The 20,058-nt window shown below is 40.7% G+C and overlaps 1 protein-coding gene across 1 annotated transcript; it reads right to left on the bottom strand.

Moving 5' to 3' along the window:
- Window positions 1-6,170: 6,170 nt before the first annotated feature.
- igsf10 (immunoglobulin superfamily, member 10) lies at window positions 6,171-18,085 on the bottom strand. The gene is made up of 9 exons (XM_053320231.1): window positions 17,883-18,085; window positions 16,134-16,263; window positions 15,592-15,982; window positions 14,152-14,916; window positions 12,111-13,952; window positions 10,322-11,953; window positions 9,248-10,151; window positions 7,921-8,287; window positions 6,171-7,844 (listed from the first exon to the last, which is right to left on the bottom strand). Exons 1-9 carry the CDS (start codon window positions 18,083-18,085, stop codon window positions 6,294-6,296), a joined length of 7,785 nt encoding a protein of 2,594 aa, XP_053176206.1. The 3' UTR covers window positions 6,171-6,293.
- Between the last annotated feature and the right edge of the window lie 1,973 nt (window positions 18,086-20,058).

The raw sequence follows: 20,058 nt of genomic DNA, 5'->3' as shown, positions 1-20,058 counted from the left end.
AATGATGTCATTTAAAATGACTTAACTGCAGCACTTGGTGTAAAACTAGGTCTGTGAAACTGTTTACATGTTTAACAGTGATACTATTCATGGCTGGCTGGTCTTGTGTCTTGGATTCAAGGAGATTTTTTCATGTTCAGTAGTGATAGAAATATATTTGCATATTTTGTCAGTCCCTTATTTAAAATGATAGCAAAGGTACAGATTGATGATTAAAGTTGTCAATGTCATCTATTGGATGCCCGACAGAGACATTTTGATCATATTATTATCTTAATATTTCTAAATTATAGGTAACAGAGTTGACCAATGCACTTTGAGTCTGAGTGATTTTTATAATGTTTTTTGGTAAAAACAGAAAAGCTTTCCCTCTGCAGAAACATGTCCTACTTTGGTTAAGTTTAATTGTCAAGATCAGGTCCAAATATTGTTTACAAAATATAAATGGTTTTGTGTCTGTTTTCATTTAAAAAAAACACAAAACCTTTTAAGTATGCACAGGAAATATATGACATTGACATGTCATATTTTTGAAACAGGCTGTCATGACATGTCCATTTCCTTGAAGTCTTTATGCTGCAAGATATATGTCTTGAGAACATGCATAAATATGCTTCTTAAACTGAAGCAAGGTTTTATATTGAGCTGCCCATAGCTAAGCTGTCTGTTTCTGTCTCATTTTTTTTATTTATAAGTGTTAAGTGTTTACTCAGATGGGTTACAGCTCCCCCAGATTGCATCTAAATTACAAACTGGCTTATCCATGGAGTGATAAATTAAACTTTATTTCCAGAAGCACAGAGGAAATGCTGACCATAGAGTAAAAGAATGTATTTTGTAAACACATGCCTTCCCCCTTCTTCAGCTCTCTTATATGGCCTTTGTTTTTCTACTGGAAACAATGAGATTTCGTAAGAAAATGGGAATCCAGTCAAATAAGAGAAGTAAACCCCAGTTTGAAGGTCTGGCCTTTGGAAGTTTCTTCACCCTCATGGTTCCACTGACACATCCAACCTCACTTAGCTTTACTACTTCATTGCTCAACTTTAAAAGCTGTCCAGAAAGCTAAACCTGTCAGAAAGAAACATCAACCTCTGCTGTAAAGTAGTAGTGCCACATGGTTTTTGCAGCCTAATTGGGTGAGCTGGCTTGTTTAAAAGCTTTACCCCCCTCTAAGATTCAATCATTTAGAAGTGCTTTGATGTTTTTAGATTGGTGTTCGTGCGAATGAAGTGAGGAACGTTAGGTAAATGGTTGTAGGCTCTGCCGATCCACGTTGTTACTCTCTGAGGACCAAAGGACGACATCTGCACCCTATCACATTGGACAACCCCAACTTTAGTCCTCCCAGTGCCCTCAAGACAGAGACTATGTAGTGTATGGTCTCACAGCATTCCTTATAATATACAGAAAGTATGTCTGATCCTTCTTGTTATTTTACGTACTAGGCCCTTACTTTTACATTTAGCGGTTGGAGTATTTACTTACTCAAAGTTCTGGCCAATTTACGGGTAAAATCATTTGATATGTGTTTGGACTTTTCCCTTTTGGGGGTTGTATACGGAGATTATAGTGCAATATGGCTCAGTCTTAACGCTTAAAACCCATACTTGAGAAAAAGTAAGATCTTGAGATTTAAGGTGTTGTTTCAAAGTATGTGGAGTCACACTACAAATCAATTTTTGCTGTGATTGTAGCCGCAGGAGGAGGACAACTGATACCTGCATACTTTTTCCAGTAAAACTGTCAGACTCTCAAAAACCTGAGAAGCAATGGTCCAATGAATCTGAGACCACTACCACAGCATGACACATCTTACCTGGAGGCGAAGTGCAAAGATGAATCTGTCTCATTTGTGGTTGGAAGACTGAGGTGTGGATTCTACAATGCAGGTGTGAAATACCAGCATCACTGCATATACAGACAGACGTCAATCTACTGTACAGTATGCCTGTGTGTGCACCCGTGAGGTTGTATGTCAAACACCCATCTCACTTCCACTTATATGCTTGGATTGCGGCAAAAATGAAGGAATTGATCCATCTCCCTCTTGTGGTTACTTTCCTGGTTGCCAAGTTTATGGCATCAAAGAAATAAGGCAGACTCTCTGAACTAACAGAGAAGTACTGTCTACTGCTCCTGGTCAGCTCCCAGCAGTCATCTCCTGAGATTTCCATGTTCAAGCTTCTAACAATCTAGTTTAAGTATGGAATTCATACCACAGACCAAAAATATGTCCCGACCTCCCCCGATTCCCCTCATCTACCAACTCTGTCAGATTTTCTCCTTCCTTTCCACTTTTTCTCACTTGACTTTAAGTTTTCTCATTTTTAACAGTTTAACAGTCACACCTCATTATGTATTCACCACACATGCAGAAAACTTAAAACATATGCCATAAATTCAGTTTTGGGGGCTACAGCTGAAGAGTTGGGTTGTGTCTGAAATCACTCCTTATTCACTATATAGTGCACCACATTTACATTCCGCCAAGAGTGTCCGAATGCTGAATGTCTATCCACTGGTAGCCTTTGTAAATAGGTGATTGCATGGATTGTTCACATTGTCCATCAGCATGCATTGTATCAGAATTTGGGTCATGTATTTGAGAGGCTTCTAGTTTGACTAAAGACCAGAAGTGAAATAAGCAGAAAATGCCACGACTGAGCATTTCTGCTTTGAAACTGCAGTGTGCCAAGGAAAGTCACGGGTTCAGCTGGGCAAGATTTCATATGTCACAAATCAAAGGAACTGATCACGGAACAGTAGCAATCTGTTTATCCAAGTTTTCATCAGGAGAAAAACAACAATTCCCCATCTTCCGATGGAAGCTCAGTCTCAGTTGGATCAGATCCATTTTGTTATTCAGTCAGTGAATGTTGACAGCAATGGAATGGCTGGCCTGGTAGCATTAGCTTTTAGGTTGGCTAACAGACACAGTGCACACCACTTCCTCTTGCTTGTTTTGGTCTGCTACACCAGCCCACTGCCTAGTTGCAATTGTCATGTTATCTGCACACATACAATAAATACCCTTTGAAACCTATGAATATCTGCATATTTATAGATTGTGGACTTTTTAATGAGGGAGGAGCAGTGGTCATTTTCAGGATTTTAAAGTGGTAATTATACTTTTTTGTGGGAAAAAACTGAATTGGACACACATTCCTGTTCCAAGCAGATCTTCATAGGTCTTAATAAACACATGGAAATAATCTTAGTAAGATGGTTGCAGGTTGGCAGCTGAGATAAATAAATGTGAAAAAAAAAAAAATCCACGCTCTGCTTCCAGGAAATATCACATTTGTGTGAACTGCAAGTTCCATGGAGAAGGTGATTTCTGTGCATATTTGCTTTTTTTCCCCCTTTTCTTTCTTCAAGGTGGCCTAGGAGTGGCCATACTTTTAACTACCTCATCTAGTGTAAAAACAGGTCGTGTTTATTCATCACATGAAATGCTAGTGGTAGTGTAACTATTTTGCTGACATGTCTCACTTCAACAGCTGTGACCAGAATATAGTTTCAGAGGTAGTGCATTTTACCTGGTAGAGGTGAAATTTGCTCCTGCAGTCCCACAGACATCCAAAAAAACATACACTGCTCCTTTCAGTAGCTGCTTATAGAACCTTATTTTAAATGGTATGTGTTTGACTTCTGTTCCTTTCCTTTAAACACCCAGGAAGAAAGAAACAAATGGGAAAATCCCATGTTAAAAATCCTCATAAATATCCAAGTCAGTAAAAGGTAAACTCCATCATTCCCCCAAACATTAGCCGCAAAACCAGAACTGAACAAATAAACACTCTTCCATCCACATGTGTACATGGTGTGAATGACGAACAGTCTTTAGCCTCAAAGAGCCAAATATAAAGAATTGATGGTGCTTTCTAACCACTGTAATTTGTTTGATTGTCCTCTGGCTTACATGTGCAAGCAGTTTTCTCTCAAATCACGGAGCAAGTAGCTCACATTCCTAAGTTTATGGAAGACAATTCCCTCTTTCCCTGAATCTGCCTGGGTCATATCACAGTGCTGCAGACTGGCTCCTGTCTTCGGAAAAAAAATCTTTTTTTAAAATTTAAAAAAATAATGAAATAAAATAAAAAAATATTTATTGGAAAATACACACTTGAGAACTAACCACTGACCTCTTTTTTGAGTCTCCATTAAAATGCAGCTGTTGGGCTTTGGAAGCCACTGTAAATTAATTATTTCCTGTTTAACAGTTGTGTTCTCAGTGGACTGTCGTGCTCCAATACCAGGAAAAGACTGTAGGGAAGTCTATGACTATGGAAACATTTAATGTTATTCCAGCGCCTGCATCAGAAAGAGTTTTGATGCTTCCATTCACAAATGTAAGTCTATACCTGACTCAAAGGCACTGTAGTGGATTTAAACATGTAACTGTCAATGACGTATCAATTTCATCTTGTAGAAAAATTGCTTCCTACATTTTTTGTAGTTTTCCTGATGAGCATTATTTATGAAGTCTTGCAAGATGGAAGTTTATTTGCCTATTCTAAATGCATATCATTAAAAGCAATCCACAATTGGTGCAATTTACTGTGAAAATGTTTCCAGTTGTCACCCTTAAGGCAAAGGGCATTTGTCTTTATACCCTCAAAAATTACTGTTGTAACCATTTTCTCATAACCCACAAAAAAAAAAAAAAAATGGAAAAGAAAAGAAATGCAATCCTATAGACAGTTACCAAACAAGTGTGGTTAGAGAGCACACGTCACCACATAGAAAGAGGATCTCACGCTTACCAAACCCTAGGTAACAGAATTCTCCAGGCACAGCCACTATATTCAATCAGGTGCTGGTAGGTTGCAGTTCAGTGTGCAGTGGTTAATTTTGATTTTCACTTAAAAAAAACTTTACAAACAGGAATATTATATCAAATCAACCCCACAAAGTTTAATTTTATATATGTCTCTGTTCCTCATCTGTCTTTCAACCTCCTCCCTCATCTCTCAGTTTAACTTTCAGGAGGGCAGTCAAATCAGCAAAACACAAACAAAAATCAAAGGTTCTCCTGTGGGTCTATTTTCACAGCTGGAGAGTTAAAATTGTGTGTCTGGAAGATTTCTACTGGAGCCAGAGAGCTGTAACAGCGTAGATTAAGGTACAACTTGATAATCCTAATTACCCTCATTGCAACAGCATTATAATGGTCAATTCCACAGTCATTGTAATAACAGCCTATTACTATGTATGCATACCTTCAACAATAATAGATGATTTCACATATATAATGCATACAAATATCTAATACCAAATCTCAATTTTTAAATGTATTGGTGCATCAAAGACTGTGACAAAAACACATTAAAAGACATGAAACATTTACTCTTTTTAATTTTTTCTCCCATACTCTGATAAAGTAGATACTACAAAAAAAGATATACTGTATTATTACAGATTAACATAATGTATAACATTACTGTAAATTCTTGTGTACAACACAATAGATTTATAGTGTGTTTTTACCAATTAACTGCACTGTGATAGACATAAAGGAATCTGCTTTAAGTTGTTATCAAAATATGAAAAGTATCATAGAGCAACCTGATATATGATTCTGATATGAAAGCACTGTACTGTCCAAGCAGATAAGCATCCAGTGTAAAACGAGCCTCATATATTTTTTGAATGAACCTATTTTCTTCCACTGTGAAATTAAATGAATTTCTCTATAAAATATATTTTATTATATATTCTGCCAGTTCTAGTTTTCTTTTGCTATTAAACGACAAAGCAACATGTCATGATAGCAGCAACTTCTGGCAAATAAGGAAAAAGGGAATTAAAACCCCACTGGGAGCCTTTTTTCTTTATTCCAATCTTTTAAACATTTTTTCTCCTTGTCTGTATGTGCTGTAATATTATCCCTATGTGTGGCCAGCAGTGCTTGGTCAGAGAAATCACTTTTAATTTGACTCTATGCACTGGCCTTTTTGCTCCCATGAGCATTACCCCAAATGAGAACCACCTATGAATTTCCAGACCCCCAGTTACAAAGTTAGAATAACAACTTTCTAGCCTCAGGCTGGATTTTCCAGTTTAAAAAAACAACATATTTTTCCCTTTATAATGTCTGTTTCCTTTCTCTTCGTGTCATTTTTAAAAATCCACATTTGTCACTTTTTAAATAATATTCCACAAGCTGTGATCCTCACAATTTCACATATGAGAAAGCGTGTATTATACCTCACAGACACAAGTGACTATGTGTCTGTTAATGTTTACATTCGGATATGCCACTGGCCTCCCCCAGTCATGACTTTTTCTCACAGTACATGTATATATATGACCTTTGAGTCTATGCCCAGTTGATTCTTCGCCAGACACTTGTATGAGCCTGTATCTGAGGCTGTCAGGCTCTGGATGGTAAGTGAACCCTGAGGATGAAGCAGTTCACTACCCATATGCCTGCCCTGTTCATCTGTTGAAGGAAATGAATGATCAGGAAGCTCCCAGGTGATGTCTGGCTTTGGGATCCCAATGGCGGCACAGTTGAGCTGTACAGATGTCCCAGCCACTGCCTTCACACTGGGAGGTGGCCCTGTTGTGATCCTTGGGGGGTAGGCGATGATAACAACAGGGATAGTGAGCACAGCCTCACCAGCATCATTCCGAGCCCTGCAGATGTAATTTCCCCGGTCATGAACCATGGTATCCCTAATAACCAGAGTACCATTGTCAAGCAAATGGTAGCGTCCGAGGACTTGAGGCCGAGTAAGGGTGTGGCCCCCAGGCAGGGTCCAATAGATACTGGGTCTGGGACTCCCATCAGATAGACAGTGAAGGAAGAGAGGTTCCCCAGACACACTGCGTATGATGCCCCTCGGCCTTGTCAGGATGTAAGGCTTCTGCCCAATGTCAAGAATTATTAGCTTCTCAATGTAACCCATGATATTCTTGGCACCACAGCGGTACTTCCCAGCATTTTCTTTGCGAGGTTTGTAGATGATTAATGTCCCATCATTGCCAAGGTGGTGGTTGGAGTCACCTTCGGCACTATCAGTAAACCGTGTTCCATTAGGTAGGATCCAGATGATTTCTGGCACTGGATGTCCATCAGCAGAGCAGTTCAGAATTGTGGTTTTCCCAATCTGAGAGACAATACGTTCATTAAAGGGGTTCTTGAAAATCGGCCTTCGGAGCATACTTGTCACCTCCAGCTGCACCACCATTACTGCCTCTCCTCCCTCATTCCTTGCAATGCAAATGAACTCTGCTGTATCACTCGGGCGCACATTCCGTATTTCTAACGTCCCGTTTTGGTGGACGTTTATCCTACTGCCAAAGTATGGTGCTGTCAGAAAGATGTTATCAGGCATTATCCAAGTGATAGTAGGAGCCGGATCGCCCTCAGCTTTACAGTCTATAAATTTCCTGGAGTATTTAGGTGCTATATCTTTGATTACAGTCCGGTTCTGTCTGTAGCCATTGATTACCGGTGGATTTCCATCTATATAAAGCTTGTAGACTTTTCTATTTTCTCCAACAGGGTTGCGAGCCATACAAACATACTCCCCGGCATCAAATAGCTTCACATCCCTGATATCCAAAGAGCCATTGACATGTATTAGGTAGCGTTCATTAGATGCTGCAATTACGTCATTGCTGGGCAGCATCCACAAGATCTTGGGTTTGGGTTCTCCAACTGCTTCACAGTCAAAGCGGATGTTCCCTCCAGGCTTCACCGCAGCATAGGTCTGGCTGTGTGGACTTATCCTGGGAGCAGCAGTCACTACAGTGATATGCACATGCATTTCATCTTTTCCCATTTTGTTCTCAGCATAGCAAGTGTAGTCCCCTTCCTCTGACATACCAACCTGAAGAAAGATGAAATAAATGTAAAACTTTGTAAAATGTTTCTCGTGGTAGTTGATTTTTGATATTATAGCATACCTGATTTAGGTAGAGCGTTCCATTGTCAAACAGTGTGTAGCGCCGTGCCCGTCCTCGTCCACTGCTGGCATCAGCCTGCAGAGCACTGTTGACCACTGTACCATCTGGAAGACCCCATGAGATCTCTGGCTTTGGAACCCCAGAGGCTTTACAGTCAACCTTCAAGTCATTACCATAGGGCACCTGCTTTTTGCCGTAGAGCTTATACTCTATCTTGGCTGGCTTCATTGACACACTGACCCTCATGAGTTGGAGGTCCTCACCAATCTTATTTCGTGCCACACAGAGATAGTCTCCAGCATCTTTATCAATCACAGTGTTAATGATGAGTGTGCCATTATCCAAGACCTGGATTCTGCTGCCCATTCTGGAGAAATATATGACAGAAAATTAGAGTAACTTAGCATTAGTATGATGACAGAGTAAAACCTAATGAGCCCAAATACAAGTGAAGATTATTTAGTATTGAAGGCCATACAAATCTGTAAACTGTACTGTAAACCAATATTCTTCTGTTTCTCTACCAGTGTTTGAGTAAAATATGACCTGTATGACCTGCTACTTTTCTCTACTCAAGAGAAAGCAGTGGAGAACATATAAAATATAAAGTATTTATTGAAATGGAACTGAAGTTTATTGTAAGTTGGCAAAGTTCTGTATAAATATGGCTTGTCTTTTTACTGCAGTATATCTTTGGTCAACAGCACGATTTCCTCCCAAAGGCATCATATTTTAACATAACAAGATATAATGACTTTCTAAAGTTATACATGTTTCGTGTCACTTAAAACTCTGGCTGATGGCTGGTGTTCATGAAAATATAGTAGAATAACCACTATTATAGCTTCTATGTCTCACTTTCTTGAGACCAAAATCCAAGACTCCATTATTTTGTAGTTTACGGGGATAGCTCAAAGGGTCATTGCAGGAGGCCATACTTGAGACCAAGATATTAAAATGAAAACGTAAGTATTTCACAAATACAATAACCCCTTGAGATGTTTCCTGTTTTAGCGTTACGGTACATGCTCAAGCTGTGCTGAAGAGCTCAAGTGTTATTCAGAAATCTGGCTTTTATTCAAGTGTGCCTGTTTCCAATCAAAGTTAGTTTTGCAAATCCCTGGACTTGGTCCATGAAAGCAGGTCTAAATCTAAGTGAGGAATTACTCTCCTCTGTAATCAATTGTCTATTTGTAAGAACTGCATAGCTTTGTCAAAACTGTCAAGAAATATTTAATCTGTTTTGTCCAACAAGTTCACTGTTTGTTCCAGCTTTTACTAATATGTTTGCTGTAAATATTACTGCCAGTGATGAAGGCATTTTTACCTGTGCCACTTGTCCACCACAGCTTTAGAGGGCAGCCTCCAGATAATTCTGGGTTTAGGGTCTCCTGTAGCTGAACAGTTCAGTGTCAACTGGTCCCCAAAGAATAACTCTGTCATGCGCTGGGATGTCTCCACTATTTGAGGTGCAGATTCTTGTCTCTCTACTGTAAGAGTTACTACCCTTCGCTCTGAGCCAGTAGAGCTGGTAGCAATACATTCATATTTCCCACTGTCTGCTAAAGTCACATCCTTTATGTGGAGGGTTCCATTCTCATACACTGATATCCTTGTGTTCCTGGCAGGTCTGTTGGAATGGACAACTGACCCATCATAGAGCACCCAGTGGATAGTGGGCTGAGGGCTGCCTTGACCAGTGCAGGGCAGCCATAAGTTTTGCCGCACATCAGCTTTCATCTGTTGCCGTTTCTCCTCCAAGATGCCTGGTGGAGCTGCCACCACCTGTAGTCGGACTGTAGCAGTATCAGCTCCAGCTGGATTACTGGCAATGCATTTGTAATGACCTCTGTCATAAACAGACACCTGCTGAATAACCAAAGTGCCCTCAGCAGTCACAGATACCCTTCCCTTATGTATGTTTTCACCCCGGACTTGAGTACGGTTTGCCAGAATCCAGGATGTCATTGGTGTGGGCCGACCCTCTGCTTTACATTTCATCTCCACAGTGTTTCCTGCATGAGACTTTATGTCACGTATTTTTGGCTCAAGAATGCGTGATGGGTAAGCCACCACAGAGAGGGTGACAATAAGTTTATCTGATCCATGATCATTCTCAGCTAGACAGAGGTACTGGCCACGGTCCTTAATGTTGGCATCCTGGATGGACAGCGTGCCATTGCTTAACACCTCAAATTTGCCCATCCTCCCCTTAATGGTATCAGTGCTTCCTGTGGGAAAGAGAGACATTTTTTTCTAAAAACAACTTAAACATCCAAAAACAATATGCATCACTCACACGATAAAGAGTGCAGTTTTCATATCACGTTTACGCTACATCTGAAATTTTATAGATGTTTGTTTTTCTTTATGGAAACAAGTAATGAAGTAGTTTTGGTACCTGTGCTTGAAGATAAGCGTTTCCAGGTTATAGTTGGCTGAGGGTTTCCAACAGCGTCGCATGGCAGGAAAGCATCAGAGTTGGACAAAACGGTAAAGCTGGCTGCATTGCCACCAACTATCTTGGGTTTGCTTGTCATGACATTTGTTGTGGGTTGAAAGCCAGCAACATTGGCCCCAGTAGCTTCAAAGTCTGTGGCATGATTATTAACACTGGAGATGGCAGTATGCATGTCCTTGTTATTGTATGGGGCTGGGGTGTTGGTGTGTCCTTGCTCTGCTGTGAGTATAATCATTGTGTCAAAGGTTAAGCTTTTATCTGCACTTTCTCTGGCAGCACTGCTTTGCACAGTCGGTTTAATTCCCCTTGTTGGTGTCCTATGAGTGGTGGGACCATAGTTCCTCTGTGTTGGTGGTTTGATGTTGCTGTGGACTCTGATTTGAGGGGTTGTGTAAGGCCCTTTTGAGGTAGTTGGCACAAATGTGGTTGAGGTGATAAAGGGTGTGTTGGTTGTAGTATAGGCTGGTGAACTGCTAGATGTGAACATTCTCTGACCAGCTTTCTCATATGAGTATATTTCCTGCTCAGATGTTTCCTCAGAGGAAACAGTTACTGTGGTTCTGTCCACTGTCCTGGATGGTGTGTAGAGGGGCTTTGAGACTGAAACAGTCGGCCGAGGTACTATAGTTGTCTCTATTGAAGTTTCCATGTTTATATCTGTAGTTGTTACCTCTGTAGTTAAAGCCTTAGTTGTGCTAGTAGGGTATAATTTAGTGATTGTAGGTTTTTTGAAGGGTCTCCTTCCCCTAAAGGGCCGCCTTCTCCTTCCTTGTCGTCCTCTTGTCCCACCGAGTCTCTGTCTGTTTACAAACCAATTATCAGGGAGTCCACCAGACCCTGATGATAATGCTTCACCAGGATTTTCCGTCAAAGGTGGTTTGACAGTAGGTGGGGAGGGTAGACTCTGTGATTCTGGTGGTGTTTCAGCAGTGGTGGAAGACCTGGAGTAATATGATGGGTTGGTAGTAGTTAGATGTTGAATACTGGGTCTTATTGTTGTTAGCTCTGAATCTACAGAGAATACATCTCCATAGTCATCATCTAATGAGCTCTCTTTGCTGTCTGTGTGTCTGGATGGTGACAGTATCTCAGGCTCAGTGAGTGAGTTTGCAATGGTGGTGGGCCTAGCCCCAGGGGTTGTGGTAGAGGTCACTGTTGTAGTTTCAGCTGTAGTTAAGGTTTTGGGGGTGATGATTGGCCTCCGTAGCCTGCCCAGTATCTCTTCCCTTTTTCTGCCTCCAAACAGCCTGTTCCATGGAATTCTCCCTCGAATAACCTTGGAGGCGGCCGTAGTAGTGGTCATGGTAGAGATTGACAGTTCTTTATTTATAGTCAAAAACGGATCAATTGTAGGGTCATGCTCGGGGGCATCAGCAGAAGTTATGTAGCCACTGGAAACATCTGGCCTGGACTCTTTGTGTGTGAAAGGGGCATTTGACACAGTAAAATAATTTGTGGGTGAAGCTGCAGTATTTTGTGTAGAGGCAGGTCTCACTGTCCTGTGTAAAGATGAACTAGAAGAAGCTGTTGGAGTGACCACCTGCAGATCAGTGGTTTCTGTCTTCTTCTTGTCTTCATTACAATCACAGTCTGAAAAATTGGTACAAATCATCTAAGTTTCAAGTGTAATGGATAGATAGGTTAAGAGATAAATGTTTTTTAAAACATTGCAATTAGTTATAATAGATACATAAAATGTCAGAAGTACTTACAGAACATGGTAGCTTACCTGTGGTCAGTTCAATTCTATATGGCACTGTAGCATTTCCTTGTGTCCTCACTGATGGCTGTCTAAATTTATTGATGAAAGACTGTATGTCAACCCTGTTGGGTTTGATGATCCTCCTTCGGTCTTGGAAGGTCCTCCTGCGACCCCCTCTCTTGTGTGGGATGATATGGATCTGCTGCCGGGAAATGATAGTGGATCCTGCAGGAAGGCGTGGGGATTTGATTGTTTGGGTAGTGTGGAAGGTGATCTCATCTTGCTCTCTCTTTGTAGTGGTGATGGCTGTGAATGTGGTCTGGCTTTCTGGATCTGTGTGGATGACTAGCTCCTCTGGGCCTGGTCCATCCCTCATTGGAGTGACATTAGGGTCTGTGGTAAATGAGAGTGATGCCCCAGTGGATGTCTCTGCTTCTGCAGGTTGCTCTCCTGAAAACAGAAGCTGAGTTTCTTGTGAGGTGTCTGTCACAGTGACTTGGAGAGTTACTGGGTGCCTGTTTGAGGATGGCCTAAGAGTTTTTTCCAGGGTATAAAACTCTGTAGTCTCATCAAAACTAGAAATGCCTGTGTCATATGGTGTGACTGCATCACTTTGACTTTCGCTCCTTTCTGTTGGATTGTGTATCAATGTGGATTTGATTGGTGTAGAATCAGACTGTGTATATGACCCTGTTGTTAGTGTGTTTGTATTTTCTGTTACCTGACTTAAACCAATGTGATTGTTGACTCTGCTTTCAATGCCAACTGTCTGATGTGTCCCTGTTGTTGCTACAGTACTACCCTGACTAGTCTGTTTAGTTATTTCAGACTGTCTGTTCTCATGCCCAAATATTTTACCTTCTTTTGGGTTATCTGTAGTTGGTTTGACTATACTTGGCATAATGTTGAGATGGTCTTCAATATGACCCTCACCAGAGCCAATTTCACCATCACCAGAAAAAACAGTGTGTGACTCTACATATTTTACCTTCTCTCTCTCTGTTTTTATTCTTGATCCATCTTGAGCCTTTTTCATAAATTCTGAAAATTTCTCTGGGTCCACTTTCTTTTGTACTTTATCAAAGATCCTACTGCTCCACATGCGCCTGTTGCTGACTGGACCCCTCCTTCTCTGTCCCAATCTACCCCTTGAGATTCCTCTGCCCTGTGACCTCCGTCTGGGGTATGGTCGATCTGAGGTGATGGTCCTGGATTCCTGACTAGTTTGGTCAATGGGACTGGAAGATGGGACCTCATTGATGGTGTCTGTGTTGTCAGTCAAGTTGGGGTCCACCTTGACCTCCATTTCCATCCCCGAGCCCTCATTGTCAAATACTGTGTTTTCTCCAGTCACTGTCACCTGAGAAACCAGCAGGTCAACTCCCAGGTGATTAGCAACCAAACACCTGTAAAATCCACGGTCTCTTGCAGTGAGACCCTTAATCAGTAAGGTCCCATTCTCATACAACATCCTGTTTCCATGAGACTTATCCAGTATTGAGTGGTCCGGGAGAATCCACTGTACCGAGGCTTCAGGACTTCCTGAAGAGCCACAGTCAAAAAATAGATTTTCACCCAGTGGTCGTGAGAGTTGGACACCGTTGACATCAAATTCTTCCACATCAGGGGACAGTACTGTCACTCGAAAGGTGAGAATATCTGCATCCAGGTAGTTTGTGGCAATGCACCGATAGAGGCCTGTGTCTGAGGCATCTGCACCCCGCAGAGTGAGCTTCCCTTCAGCAGTGATTATGATCCTCCTGTCCTCACTGGTGTAAGGGGCTCTGACCTTACTTCCATCTGGTAAAATCCACTCCACCAAAGGCTTTGGCTCCCCTTGGATTTGACAGCCCAACTGTGCCACACCACCTATGTTAAAAATAAAATACAATATGTATTACAGTAAGTATTGATGTCAGATCTACTGTAAATAAAGTATGTAAAATATGTTCAGTGCTTGAATAATTGAGTTTTCTTTTTTACAGTGCTGCTTGTTTAATAATTAAAATTTATGCATTAGCTCAGAGTCTAATTATGGGCAGCTAGTTTATTAATCCCTAACTCCCACCTGTAAGTACAGTGTGCTCAGTCTTGGTTTTGTTGTCTTGCTTGATCATGGTCCAGGAATAGCGGCCCTTCTTGGGGGATGTGTTTTCTATACGTAGGTTAACCACAGACTGGTACTTAATGTGCAGAGTAGAGAAAGTGGTAGAAGTGCGGTCAAGCTGGAAGTTAATCTCCCCCTGCATCAACCATGCAGGAGAGGCTTTAATCTCACCCTCAATGTTTGTGTGAACCAACTCCTCTCCCTCCTTTGGTTTCTGACTATACCTGTACACCATTTCTGGGCTTCTGGCCAGCATTAAGCCCCTCTCCAGTGTCATAGGAAAGTCACTGTAGGTGGCCAGAATCTGCCACAACTGCTGGATGTGTTCATGGTCAATGTTGCAGACCAAATATGTAGTTACGCTAGCTGTAAGCACAGTGATGTTGTTTCCTCCCTCCTCCTCCCAGGTTAGTGTGAGGTCCTTAACAGCAGATGGCCTCTGGACAGTGCAGGATAGGCTGGCATCATTGTGAAACTGGTCAGTCAGGTTCATTTGTATGGAACCTAATGGGGCGATAAAGTCCTTGGGGGAAACTGGAGTGAAGTCCCCCTCATCCAGGCTGACGTTTTTCTGCTTTAGATAAGGTTCGATCCAGGGTTTGGAACAAGTGAAGAACTCACTAGGTAGAAGGGACAGGGGTCTGTCATGGTAAACAGTAGGATTTTCACACACAGGACACAGCTGGCCTCTTGGATATCTCCTGTCTCGCTTACATTTCAGCACACCTGGAAACAATTAAATAAAATGGTTTAGCATTTAGATGGTTGCATCTAAGAGAAGAACATTTACAGTTCCCACATTGAGTCAGCCAAACCAAAACTGATCAGTAAAAACCTGTTCACCAAGATCATCATCATCACTGTACAGATTTGCAATTTATGAGTTGATTTTTACATTAACCAAATCATGAATAATAACTTTTGTTATGTTGTCTGTGTTTTTTGAGTTTTCTGTAGCTCTCATGATGAGGAGAGGATATGGTCTCTGTCTTCTCCTGCTCTGGCCATCTCACACTTGAGACAGCAAAGAGTCCGTCTGCAGGCGACCGACTCTCAACAATTAACGACTTTGTGCTTTTTAATATAAAATTGCCAGAACAATTTATACGTTTCCTTGAAACATACTTTTCTTGCTTGGGATACTGTCCCATGCACTATTAGTTTGTTGGAGAACATAAACCACCTTAAAAGTCTGAGTAGAATAAGCTATCTAAGTACAAATGCAGTTACAAACATTGCCAGATGTGTCTTATTTAAGCTGTTAGCAAATGTGGGTCCACAAAGGTTAAGATAAAAGATAAAAGGGAAAATGTTTCACATAAGCAGGATACAGGTTGCTTAACATTGGTAAATCCTTTGTCTCAGACTGCACCAGAGTAAGCACACAGTTATACTCCTCACCTGCATTCCTTTGTGCCCACTCTGGGAACCAGTTCATACGGCAATCACATGTCCAGGGGTTACCATGCAGGAAGAGGTTCTCCAACTGGGTGCAGCCTGAGAAAATATCTGCAGGCAGGCTGGTGAGGAGGTTGTCTGACAGGTGGATGTTTTTCACTGAGGACACCTTGAACACCTGGCTATGTCTCAGTGTGATGAATGTGTCTGGGTGGAGCTGCTGGAGATGATTACCCTCCAGATGGACCAACTGTAAATTGGTTAGGCCGTAGAAAGCTTCTGGGCTGATGAACTCAATGTTGTTGTGGTCCATGTGGAGTCTAAGCAGACTGTCCAGGCCTTTAAATGTCTCCTTGTTGATTTCCTTTACTTTATTATAGGACATCTTTAGGACCTGTGAGAACATGATTAAGACATTTGGAAATGCTTAGCAAAAAGGAATGTTGACTTAATACCATGAAAGTAACACAGTAACTCAGGTATTCTATATCATGATCACTTCCACAACATTGAACTTATCATAAGATTGACAGACATGATTTTACCTGTAATGACTTGAGATCTTGGAAAGCTCTGTCTTCAATGCTGTGGATAGTGTTGCTATGCAGCATCAATAGCTCTAAGTTTTCAAGTCCTGAAAGATCAGTTTCTCTCAAGACAGTTATGCTGTTGTACCTAAAGACAGAGAAAATCAAAAAGGAACTTCAGCTTGGAGATATTCATCATCATTTTTACTGAGTGTCGCCAGTTTACAACATTATCTATGGCAGTTAGTGAATTAAATCAGTCTCATTAATATTGACATAACAAGCACGGTGTTGGGCTTAATACCTATTATTTATTCCAGCTAAGCAATGTGTCACTTTAATCATTACTTCCTTTCAACAGTACATGTGAAAATCTTTATTGCTTTGCTATGACAAAGGATGACACACTAATAATATTATTATTGTCAAAATATCTACTATTTACAGCAGTCTATTAATGATAAAATAATTATTTTTTGTAAGTGCCAATCTGATAATCCTCTTTGACATGATATGTTGGTGGAAGGTGTAAAATATATATCTTTAATTGGCACACACTGAAAAAAACATTTTCTAACATAGGTAAATGATAAACAGTCTCCACTTATATACTGCCTTTCCAGTCTCACAACCACTAAAAGCACCTTTACATTACACACACCAATATTGACCAATCCACTCACACACACACACACACACACACACACACACACACACACACACACACACACACACACACACACACACACACAGATGGCATAAGGACATTGTGACATGCTTTGACAATGACTGTATAATTGTAAACTTGCTATTTGCAACCGTGCCCATTACATTACTGTCCTACATCCTTTAGCTACAGTGTAAATTTTGCCTTGTCAATACACATTTTTCACAACATGCATTTTGACTTATTGTACCATGAAAAGCACAAATTTGACTAATAACATTAATTATGGGTCAGTTCCATCAAGTTTCTCAGTAAGCCCTCACAGTGAGTCAGCATGAATAACAACAGGAGCCTGGAAATGACACTGCTAAATGGAATATAGCCAATATTGTATGTAGCCCAATTAATATTAGTAATTACACCCGTGCTTATCCTGCCATGGACCAACCAAAAAGTTGGCACACATCTGAAGCAGCAATGGCACAAACTTGCCACCACCTCTCACATTATAGTGTTTGCTAAATGTAACAAATTATTTGCCTCATCAACAGCCCAGTGTGTCAGACCACATCGTTTTGTGTCTCTATCTGTGCACTCATATTCTCAAGATGAAAAGACGCAACACTGGTTACAAAAAAGGAAGCTGGAGGGCGGGGCAGGACTTTTGCTCTCCCTTTGACTTTGAAATTTTGCTGTACCAGTTTTCAGAAATGAGTCAATACAGAAGTAAGGAGGTAGTTAAGCTATACATTATGTAGGTTGGCCTGTTGGCTGTTGAAGTTTACGTTACTTAACCTGATTAACTGTCCCTATCGTTACACATTTTGGCCAGAGCTAATTTGCCATCCATCCAAAAATCACAAGGTTAGGTTGTTAATTGTTAATGAATGAAATATTACCACCATTTATTTTTTTATTTTAACATTATGCAGTTTCTTATTTTATCATATCACTGGGGATGTGTACATTGATATATTAAGTTATTTTCTTCACTCTAAACTTTATCGCCTGTGCATTCAATCACTCACTAAATTTATGCATCCCCAGGGTGGCTGCAGTTCTCCAATCTGCTCAAGACTGTAAAGAAAGCGAGAACTCACCCGAGGTTAATTCTTTCCACAGCTGGCTGGATGTGGTCAGGTATTGCGGTCAGGTATCTGAAGGTGCAGTGCACTTCGGTGGGAACATAACAGGCGCATGGTTTGGGGCAGTCACCGCTCGTCGGCAGCACAGCAGCCAAGATCAACAGAGCCTCCAGCAGCCATCTCCGCAGGTATGAAGCGCTGCAGGCACACACACTCATTGTGCACAGACAGAGGGGGGCCACACTGCGTCTTGAATCATTAATGAAACCCACCTGGAAGAGAGAAGCACAGCGTATTGTAGCGTTTTTCCCCAAATAGTCTACGACTAATAATAGAAGTATTTAATCCATAGTTTAATCGTTGTAAGTATTTGCCTCATAATGATTTGTATTGTCATCATGGCAAAAAGATAAATGTGTGATAAGAGTGAACAGGCAGTTAGAATAGGAACAAAAAACTCAACTGGAGAAAAAAATATTACAAAATCTTATGCAATGATGATATAAATACCACATGTTCAGCTATGAATCAATGAATTTTGCCCCTGGAAAGAAATAATCTAAAATTTCCCCTCACCGCTCTTTAAGGCAGATGTAGCAAACGGGATTGCACTTGTAGGAATTTAAAAGTCCCGTACGGAAGAAAGTGGGAAAGGTCCACATTCACTGTCAGTAGTCCTCCAGATTGGTTCCTCAGATGAGTCCGGTGTGTCTGAGGCGCAGGGGGACTGGAGTCATGTCTGTGTCTGAGCTCCTGTGTAGTGAGTGTGGTTGAGTGTAGCTCACTTTGGTCTCCTCCGCCCCACTTTGTAATCTGTTGAAATGTAATCCTGGACCATGAAACTTTTCAGGGAAGCAATTTGCTGAAAAACCATGCATGTCATAGACTGTTAAATGCCACCATAAACACAAAAACCTCCCTCAGTTGACAAGAGTGGAATTATTAATTGCTGCCAAGATAATAATATTTGACTTATGTGATTAGGTTTTAGAAGTAGGTCACCAAACGGGTTTTCATTGGAGCACACATAATGAATTAAATGCTTCCCTTATGTGATTTATTATATATATTTCCTGAATAATTAAGGGGATTTTTGCTTGATCTTGGCTCTCTTTCATAATAATTAATAGTAAAAGATTGCAGTTGGACATGGTGCTCTCAGCTCACCAAACATTGTTGAAACTCTTTGTTTAACATGTAAGTACCATCCAGTCATGGTGGTCAAGGGCAAACATGTTACTGATTATATCAATAAGCATTTTCACATGGGCCATTTCAATGTTTATAAGTTTGTTTTGCTTGTTTTTCTCATGGTGAAGCCACAAACTAAGCATCATTACAGGCATGTGGGGGTCAGTTTCTTTTTTTTGTGGCTTTTTCTAAAATCTAATTATTTTGACATATGCACACAATTAGAAGCTTTAAGAATAAGACATGTAAAGGTACACTTCATCATCTTCATTATAGAGTCAGCATCCTCAAATCCTTAACTTTGATGCTTGATATTTTGAAACTCATCTCAGTTCAAAGGTGAGTGTATGTACCTTTAAACCTTGACTGTACCTTTATCATACATCTCTATTTCCTAATACTTAGATAAAATTATATATTTCACAGCATCTGATTAATATGAAACTTAAGTTTGCATGTCCCCTGTTTGTAGATGACTCATTGTGACTGTCATCATCAACATTTCTGAGTCATTCACTTGTAAACAGTATTCATTAAACAGTACCCATGTGTCCCGCAGCTTAAGCTATCTTTAAATCATACCATGTGTATTTTGGCCTCCCAAATACTATGCTCCGTGTCACCATGGTTCACCACAGCCGACATCGACACTGTCAAACATCAACGAACATGCACACTCTTTGGACACTCATGCAAACGCACACAGAGATTCACAATCACACATACACACATCATCACATTCAGATGCACAGATGCAGACACAGTTGCACATACAGAAGACTATAAATGGCTAAAGTATAACTTTTCAGTCATATTTTAATTGCAGAGAAATAACAGAGGTAACAGATAACATCATCACAAATGTGTTTATGGACTGGTAATTTCTGTGGAATGACAGATTATGTCCTTATCCTTTTCATCAGTTACATCAGTTCAGCTCGTTCCATTGTTTGTGCTGTTATTTATTTGAACATCTGGACAACACATCAACACATGTGGA

Source organism: Scomber japonicus, chromosome 6 (genome assembly GCF_027409825.1).
Source record: "Scomber japonicus isolate fScoJap1 chromosome 6, fScoJap1.pri, whole genome shotgun sequence".
NCBI lineage: Eukaryota > Metazoa > Chordata > Actinopteri > Scombriformes > Scombridae > Scomber > Scomber japonicus.
The sequence above is the reverse complement of the archived record's forward strand: the minus strand, read 5'-3'. Positions and strand labels throughout refer to the sequence as shown.

Bases quoted from the DNA above. Each gene is read 5' to 3' on its own strand.
- igsf10 (XM_053320231.1), bottom strand. From the start codon at position 18,085: ATGAGTGTGTGTGCCTGCAGCGCTTCATACCTGCGGAGATGGCTGCTG. The intron at 11,954-12,110 runs GTAAGCTACCAT...ATTGTAATGAAG, and splicing joins TAGAATTGAACTGACCACAG to ACAAGAAGAAGACAGAAACC. The intron at 8,288-9,247 runs GTAAAAATGCCT...ATATTTCTCCAG, and splicing joins GTGGTGGACAAGTGGCACAG to AATGGGCAGCAGAATCCAGG.